Source organism: Galeopterus variegatus, unplaced genomic scaffold (genome assembly GCF_000696425.1).
Source record: "Galeopterus variegatus unplaced genomic scaffold, G_variegatus-3.0.2 Scaffold6205, whole genome shotgun sequence".
Lineage (NCBI taxonomy): Eukaryota > Metazoa > Chordata > Mammalia > Dermoptera > Cynocephalidae > Galeopterus > Galeopterus variegatus.
This window is the reverse complement of record NW_007732316.1, coordinates 107,905-116,635: the sequence shown is the minus strand read 5'-3', so window position 1 is coordinate 116,635 and position 8,731 is coordinate 107,905. Positions and strand designations below refer to the sequence as shown.

General features: G+C 39.6%; 1 protein-coding gene across 1 annotated transcript in view; it reads left to right on the top strand.

The window, feature by feature from the left end:
- Positions 1-3,822: 3,822 nt before the first annotated feature.
- Positions 3,823-8,731, top strand: part of LAMA1 (laminin, alpha 1) — a gene marked incomplete at its 3' end in the record, with an annotated part of 112,327 nt that continues 107,418 nt past the window's right edge. The window contains 3 exon segments of the mRNA XM_008590575.1: positions 3,823-3,871; positions 4,334-4,504; positions 4,703-4,815. Coding sequence (XP_008588797.1) covers positions 3,823-3,871; positions 4,334-4,504; positions 4,703-4,815 — 333 coding nt within the window.

Here is an 8,731-nt window from a genome sequence, read left to right as displayed (position 1 = left end):
CATTCTCACCTGCTTTTTCTCATATGCATAAATCATGGATATGCTACTGAACATGAATGTGCGCATCCTCCTGAAATCCATGGCATGCAGAATACCTTAATATCGTTAGCCTGGAATGTTATGTTATTAGAATACCTTGATAGTATTATCCTGGAACATTAAAGCTTCCAGGATTTTTCACTGAATAATACCATTCGTAGTTGTTAAAGGTGCTATATTTATTGCTCAGCCGGGCAACTACCATGTTTCAAAGAGAGTGCTGAGAAACAGGGTAGGTTACTTCTAAACTCAGACTTCTCTAGTCATTTTATAGATGTTTGGTTGGGTGAATGGGTAAGATTAGGGCAATGAGAGTTGGGTAAATGAAGAACAAAATGGATTTGAATGTTTTTTAAAAAAAATTATAAATTTCTCAATTTAGAAAGTTAAATTTCTACTTTTCTGAATTTCTCCTTCGATTGAATAAGTAGCTTTAATTGCTTTTCAGAATAAAAACTCTTGACACCAGATGCCACCTTGATTGTGCAACCATATAAATATGCATACTTTTAAATTTAATTTTGGGAAAAAAATGATCTGAAAGTATTGCCCCAAATCCTTTAGCTAAGAATTTTAGCAAGTCATTTTCTTTTCAGAATATCACATTGATTTTGAATATGGATTAGGCAAAAATAACATTCTGTAGAACTCAAAAACTTATTTTTCCAAAATGGAGAAAAACTGACACTTCTCTTACAAATGAATTAAGTCTCTGAATAGTTGGCTCGGAGTCGTTTGTAAAATATTGATGAGGAAGTTGTAATGAGCCTCAGGCTTAGTCAACTTTTTAGATACCTTGTTTTTAAGATGCGGAAAATACATTCTGCTGAGAAAAACCCCAGACACCTCTAAAAATGAATTATTAAGCTATCTGGAATAGAGTCAGGTGAAAACTGGTAATTATGTGTAGTAGAATTGTGGTCTGGCAGCTTGGTGGCAATTCTTCACCTGATGTTAATAAGGAAACTTTCCAGTAGATTAACAAGGTCCTGAAATGCATTTAAGAAGGCCTAGTGTATTCAGGATGTGAAGAAAGGGGATCAAAAATAAAAACTACTGGTGAATGAGAAGGAATTTATTTCATGCTTGATGGAGTTTGGCGTTATAAAGTCTTTAGCTGCTGGTTAAATCCACAGACAGAGGGATGGTTCCATTGTGTGTCCTGAATGGGAGAAAGAGGTACAAATTAGTATCACAGTAACAGTAACTAAAGTAAGTAACGTCTCTCAGCAAAAATGTATAGTCTAACTTATTAAGCACATGACTAAGGATTGGGAAAACTGTGTCACACGTGTGCCGTGCTGCAGCCTGCTGCAGCCCTTGCTCTGCCTTTGATGGCTTTTTATGGGTAAAATCAAACTTTTCTTCTTGGTAGTATCTTGATCCCCATGCCCTTTCTCACTCTTTGATCTCCTATCCCTCCTCCTCCTCGATGCACATGTAGTTTCCCTTTACTGAAATATTTCAGTAGTCTTTGAAATGGTTCAGCAACCTGAGGGACTTTTTTAAAAAGTTCCTTTTAAAACAATGCTTTCTCCAGTACATATTTCCAGCTTTCTTTCATCTTCTAACAGATGCACTCCTATGCAGCAAGGAATAATAATTATTTTATATCTATGAAGTGAGAGTAAATGTAATATGCAAAGCATAAGTTTTGGTGAAGACTTTTCCAAATACTAATTTATCTGAGAAGAAAGATTTAGTTTTAGTGAAAAACAACCTGGATATTTTTATGGAGTTAATTACTTAAAGGTAGTTCTGCATAGCCATGTTAACGAAGCAATTTGTCTCTCTTTTCATTGAAAGTATATTTAGCAAACCAGAAAAGTAAGAAAAAATGGAAGTTCTCTAAAACCTATTGAGTACAAAGAACTACCTGATGCTGATTTTTGGAACTGAGACATGATTTGCCAAAGTGATGTTAAGTTTATGTTCATGAGGTTTGAGCTGCTTTTTCTCAGTGACTCAGGGTAAAGACTCCAGATACACAGAATGTGGCGGTCCCATGATTCCCACCCCTTGCACCCCCGACGCCCACCCCCAATAACACCAGCCCTTTGCAGCTCCAGAGTGGGGGGAGCTCTGTGCAGAGAGGGGAGTTCTCTTGAGGCCCTGCAACCACAGGGTAAAGACTCCAGATACACAGAATGTGGCGGTCCCATGATTCCCACCCCTTGCACCCCGGACGCCCACCCCCAATAACACCAGCCCTTTGCAGCTCCAGAGTGGGGGGAGCTCTGTGCAGAGAGGGGAGTTCTCTTGAGGCCCTGCAACCGGAGGAGGGAATAAAGAGAAAGTGGGAACATTCGTTAACTGGTAAATGTGTTATTGTTGATAGAGAAACGCATTGTTAAATCAGTTTTCAATCTTCGTTTGTTCTCACTTGACTAGTCTGTATGACGAGAATGCATAGAGTTGATTGCACTGCAAATCTGAACGCACATACGAGCGTACTTCAGAAAGCTCGTAGAAAAATGGAATGAAAAGGGAATACAAATCTTTGCATGAACTTTTTGAAGACCCATCATATGTGATACAGAAACAGATGTGAAAAGTCTTTGAAAGACTGCCTAATAAGGTTTTTTTAATAGATAGATGGTAAATTTTTAAGTTTAGCAACACTTACAAAAATAACTATTTTTGTTTTATAATTTAAATTAAAATATTAATAATAGAAAATATTATGGAACATATTATGTAGTCTCTAAAAAAATTGAATACATGAATTCCTTTAATATAACTAAAATTATACTGTGCTGGGCCGGCCCGGTGGCACACTCAGTAGAGTGCGGCGCTTGGGAGTGTGACGGTGCTCCCGCCGAGGGTTCGGATCCCATATAGAGACTGGTCCACTCACTGGTTGAGCGTGGTGCGGGCGCCACACTGAGGGTTGCGATCCCGTTGCCGGTCGTGGTACAGGCGCGACACCAAGGGTTGCGATCCCGTTACCAGTCACGAAAAAAGACAAAAAGGAAAAAAAAAATTATACTGTGCTATTTCAAATTTCAGTGGAAAATAAACATTTCAGAAATAGTATTGACTACATGTTCTTTACAAAGAAAAGATTATATTCTGTAATCTTTGAAGATCTACTTCTAGTAAATTAGAGAAACGTTGCTAAGCTAAGACCCTCCCAGTACTCTCAGCACACAATGTCCATTCATGTAGAACGTCTCATCAGCATCACGTACACTGTTTTTTCTCGATCTGTATAGAATCTACACTGCTGTTATCCTCTTTTACAGGGATAAAATTAAATCTCTAAAGACCCTAATTGAGATATTTTTCTCACAGTCATCCAGAAGTCGTTTTCTGAACAGTTCGGACCTGGTACTGATCCCAGCTGCTTAAAGATAAAAATTAGTTGAGACAAAGGGACTGTACAAAGGCAAAGATTAATACCAAATTGAAGAGAATTTTGAAAACTCGATCTTTGTGTTCTAAAGTTTGATTCACCAAAGAACACAGGCAGTAAAGAAAGTGAAGGGAGAGAAAAATATCCTAGATAATTATAGAAAAGACCTTGTAAGTATTACCAGAGGCAGCTGGAACAGTGTGAGGACAGAATAAATACCCTTCTTTTAAGTGAGTGGTGTTTGATTTCATTGCTAAATATGCACATTGGATCATTTGAAACTTGTCTTAGAACCTGTTTTCCCCACATTGTATTATGAAAATTTTGAGTCAGTCAGGAAAGTGGAAAGGATTACACAGAGAACAGCTGCACCCCCCCTGAGAGTCTAGAGTTAACATTTACTGGCCTGCCTTTGTAACTCTGTGTCCATGCATCCGTCCATCTATCAAGCCAGCTTATTTTTTGATGCATTTCAAAGTAAGTTGAAGACATAAGTACTTTTCACTCCTAAACATTTCAACATGAATACCAATGTTAGTTTCATTTTTTGAGGTAAAATTTATATATACCACAATGCACAAATCTACCGAAATCTTAGGTGTATTCATTCTATGATTTTTCACAATTGCATCTGCCTTTGAAACCCAAACCTTTATCAAGATACAGAACGTATGGCCCCAGAAAGTTCTCTTATGTCCCTTCATAGTCAATTCCCACCCCCCACACCCAGTGTTCTGAGTTTTTCTCATAGATGAATTTTGCTTGTTCTGTATAGAATTTCATGTAAACAATACTGTATATTCTGCTTTTTTGTAAGGCTCCCTTCACTGAGCATGTAGACTTACAATCTCTCTTGGATTCACCTATGGAATGGGATGGGGTAATCTCATTCTTTACATTTAAAGTGGCTCTGCTGATTTGGTGAATTTTGACTTTCAGGCCTGTTTCCTGCCATTCTCAATCTCGCCAGCAATGCTCACATCAGCACCAATGCCACCTGTGGCGAGAAGGGGCCCGAGATGTTCTGCAAACTTGTGGAGCATGTGCCTGGTCGACCTGTACGAAACGCACAGTGTCGGATCTGTGATGGCAACAGTGTGAACCCCAAAGGCAAGTATTGCTTCTTCTATTCCGAGGCACCCAAGGGGTTGTATGCTTCCTGAGATGATGGCTGAGGACTTCTTTTAGGAAGCCATGAACACTGTGTTCACTTTCGGTGCTGTTCTTTTCCACTAGCATTACAGTTGAGAAGCTAAAGAATTTCAAGCAAGAGCTGAGAGGAATGCATATTTTATTTTCTTTTAACAGAACGCCATCCAATATCAAATGCCATAGACGGCACCAATAACTGGTGGCAAAGTCCCAGTATTCAGAATGGGAGAGAGTATCACTGGGTTACCATCACTCTGGACTTAAGACAGGTAAGCAAGGCCACAGCCATTGCTGACTGGTCTTCTGATGACTTCTGGGAAAGTCTGGTTTGTTTCCGGACATGCTTACATTCTGGCTGCACTGTTTTCCACCAGGGGAAGTCAAGTGACATACAGAAGTAGTCCATGGTACCATTTCTTGTCACATTTATCCTTCTCAGGTGTCTGTGAAGCGATGAGCGAAGTTGTTTCCATGTGGTTGGTGTTCTTTGAGGCTGTGTCAGCAGGACACACTCCTCTGCTTGGGAGGCTATGTCAGGCCACGTGTGGTGCCTGTAGGTGCACTGGGAAGGGTGGGGAGGGGAGCATGTGGGCAGCCCCTGCCTCTCAGGCTCACTGTCTGGCTACTATCATTGTGCAGAGCTACTGCGTAAAGGCTGTATAAGGCTAGGAACCAAAAGGAGATGGCGTTAAACCTCTTCAACCTCTGTCTCACCTGTTCCAGATGCTGTGTCAGGGCCATGTGTCAGCTGCAGTTCCCTAGTACTAATGGGAGCAGAGCCTTCAGCGTGAGTTGAGACAGGCAAGGTACAGTTGGCTCCTGCCACATGTGCGTCCTCTTACCTTGCTTCAAGGCCACATGGGAGAATGGAGACAAGTATGATATGGGACCGGGTTGCCTCATATTTCTGGGAAAGGAAAGGAATGGGCAAGGAGTCTGAGTGGGAGGGATGAAAGAGAGATGGTAGGAATTTTAGAGCTGTTGTCACGATTTCTGATTGGAATTCTCTAGAAAAGCTATTTCATGACATTCTTATTTATTTCCATCCAATTTCTCTTATGTTAGAACTCATACATTTCATGTTTATGACATATTTAAGGCATATTTCAGGAACAAGCATGGGCACATCTTATGAGAGGAATAATTAGATTCATTTCTTTACTTCTTTAAAATAATGCTTGCTATGCATTTCTTTAATTGATTCATGTATTTTAGAGGCTACGCTGTTACATGTTTAGCAATATCTCACTTTTAAAAAATTCATGGGAGGGCCGGCCCGGTGGCGCACTGCTCCAGTGCGCTGCTTGGGAGTGTGGGGGCGCTCCCGCCAAGGGTTCAGATCCCACATATAGACCGCTTCCCGCTCACTGGCTGAGCGAGGTGCGGGCGCAACACCGAGGGTTGCGATCCCGTTGCCGGTCCCGGTCCGGTATGGGCGCGACACTGAGGGTTGTGATCCGTTTCCGGTCACGAAAAAAGACAAAAAGGAAAAAAAAAAAAATTCATGGGAATTGAATGTGTGTAGTATTTTTGTTTTAGGAAACAAAGCTTAAGAGTCAACTTTAACATATGCTCAGTAGCCTCAATTAATAAAATGCTCACTGTCAAGTAATTTAGAAGTTCATTCTTTAGCACTACCACTGAACTGTCAGTGATTTTTTTTTTTTGAGGACTTAAAATTTAAAAGAAAAAGAAATCATTCTGAGAGAGAGAGCATGTACGTTTCATGGATCTTGAATTTTAAGATTGTTAAAATTCTTTTAGGCACCACTAGTTATACTTAAATTTATTCCCTAATGTAGCATTTCTCAGTAGAAGGACACAAGGATTTTGAGTTTTAGAAACACTATACTAAAAGTTAATACACTGGACAGATGAAAAGATAGTCAATGTCATTACTCATTTGGGAAATAAAAATGAAAACCACAGTAAGGCACCACTTCACACCATCAGGATGGCTATTATAAGAGAAGGGGAAATAGCAAGTGTTGGTGAGGACGTGGAGAAATTGTCATTTGTGCAGTCGTGGTGGGAATGTGAAAAGTTACAGCACTGTGGAAAATAGTATGGAGGTTCTTCAAAATATTAAGCATAAAATTATCATATGACCTAACAATTTCATTATTGGGTCTAAACCAAAAAGACTTGAAAGGTGGGATTCAGACATTTGTACACTAGTGTTTGTAGCAGTTGTATGCACAATAGCCCAAACAACCCAAATGTCAACAGATAAATGGATAAATAAAACATGGTGCATATATACAATGGAATAGTATTCAACCTTAAAAAGGAATGAAATTTTGACACATACTACTTTGAAAACATTATTCCAAGTGAAATAAATCAGACACAAAAGAAGAAATATTGTATGATTCCACTCCTCCAGCACTCCAGCCTCCTGCTGCTGTCACCACTGGGGAGCAGTGGTTTGCAGAGTCCCTATCTTAGCCCCAGGAATCAGAGTCCAGAAAGGTGGGCTTGCAGCTGCTCAGCAACCAACACAAATACTGTCTTCTCAGAGGGTGATCACTTGCTCCAAGTACAAAGACATAAGCAATGAGACACAGTCACAGCCACTGACATCCTGGGGCAATATTTTCTTATTGCAGTTTTCAACCAGATCCTGAATATGCTTATATTAAGTTTTTAGATGAACTTTGGAATGAAAATGCAAATTTTAGAATTTTCCTGGGGAAATCATGGACTGCCTTCTAATACGTCTACAGACTTGCATCCCTCATGTCCTTGGATCTCAGCTGAGAGACTGCCTCGGGGCACGACCATGCTACTGTGATTTTAAGACAGTGGTGGAGGAAACATGGAAGCAGTTCTGTTTATGTATGGATGTATTTCTTTACTATTATTTTTTGGTTGTGTGGTGGGGTAGAGATGCATAAAGTGTGGTAGAAATGCTTTATCACAACTTACAAAGTAGAATGTGATAGCGTTAAGAATGAAGGGTGTAGAACACCTACCAAATTCCTCACATTTAGTAAACTTGAGGTTTCTTTCCCTCTGTCATATTTCTAATCCACAAGCTACTTTAGATTCCCAAAGATCTACAGATATCACCAAGGGAAATGTTAAACAAGACCTTAATGTAATCTAATTAGAGTTAGCTAATAGGATTAACTAAGAAGTGCAATTATGCAAATTTTGGGAAACTATATTCATAAGTCAATAATTATCCTATTTTTTTTTCCTGACTAGGAAAGTAATATGGGATCATCACAGAAAAATTGGAAAGTACAGATAAGTGTAAAGAGGCAAAAAAAACTTACAGACCCTTAGCTCTGAAACAACCCCTATCTCAGCATGTCGTTTGCATGCAATTATGTGCAGTTGGTAATTCTACAGCAGTGCTACCACGTCTTACGTGCTTACCAGGCAAGACACTGTGCCACATACTTGATCCAGATTATGTCATTGAATCCTCATAAGTACCCTATGAGCTTGGTCCTATTATCATCCCCTTTGACAGATGACATAACTGAGACTTTAAGAGTTTGAATAACTTGCTCCAAGGTAGGACTTGCATAGACTCTGCATCCTTGGACTCCATTATCCCTCCAGCTGAGATTAGGTGACATATAAGTTTTGTGTCCTGACTTTTTATTTAACTTTACAGCATAAAACATTTTCCATGTAACTAGAACTCATTATAAATAGTTTTTACGGCTACATTAGTAGTCTTCTATATGGCTTACCCATCCTTTGCATAACAGTTCCATGCCTGATATTTTGGTTGCTTTTCTATTATGGGCAATAACTTGACCTTTCAATGAAAAAGGGCTCATCTCATATGTATGCCAATGAAGTAATGCGACAAATACAAATCACTTTCAAGGTTCATATTACAAATTTGTGATTAGTTTTGTTTTGAGTGTCCCTTTAAAAAGGCGTGCTCATTGCCTTGTATACACAGAGGAATTTATAGGTGTAGGTTATACACTGTTCAGCATTTTTTTCCCTCATCTCTATCATTTCATCTGCCCTCCACAACAGCCTTGGAACACAGATGATCTCCTCTTTGCAGGTAGGAAAATTGCCACAAACTGCGAGTGGACCACTGGCTTGCCCAGAGTCATGTGGCTGCATGTGCTAAGGCTAGGGTTGGAGACCAGCACTTCTAGTTCCTTTTACACCATGTCACCCTCATCTCCAATCATTGTTTTTCTTTCTGTT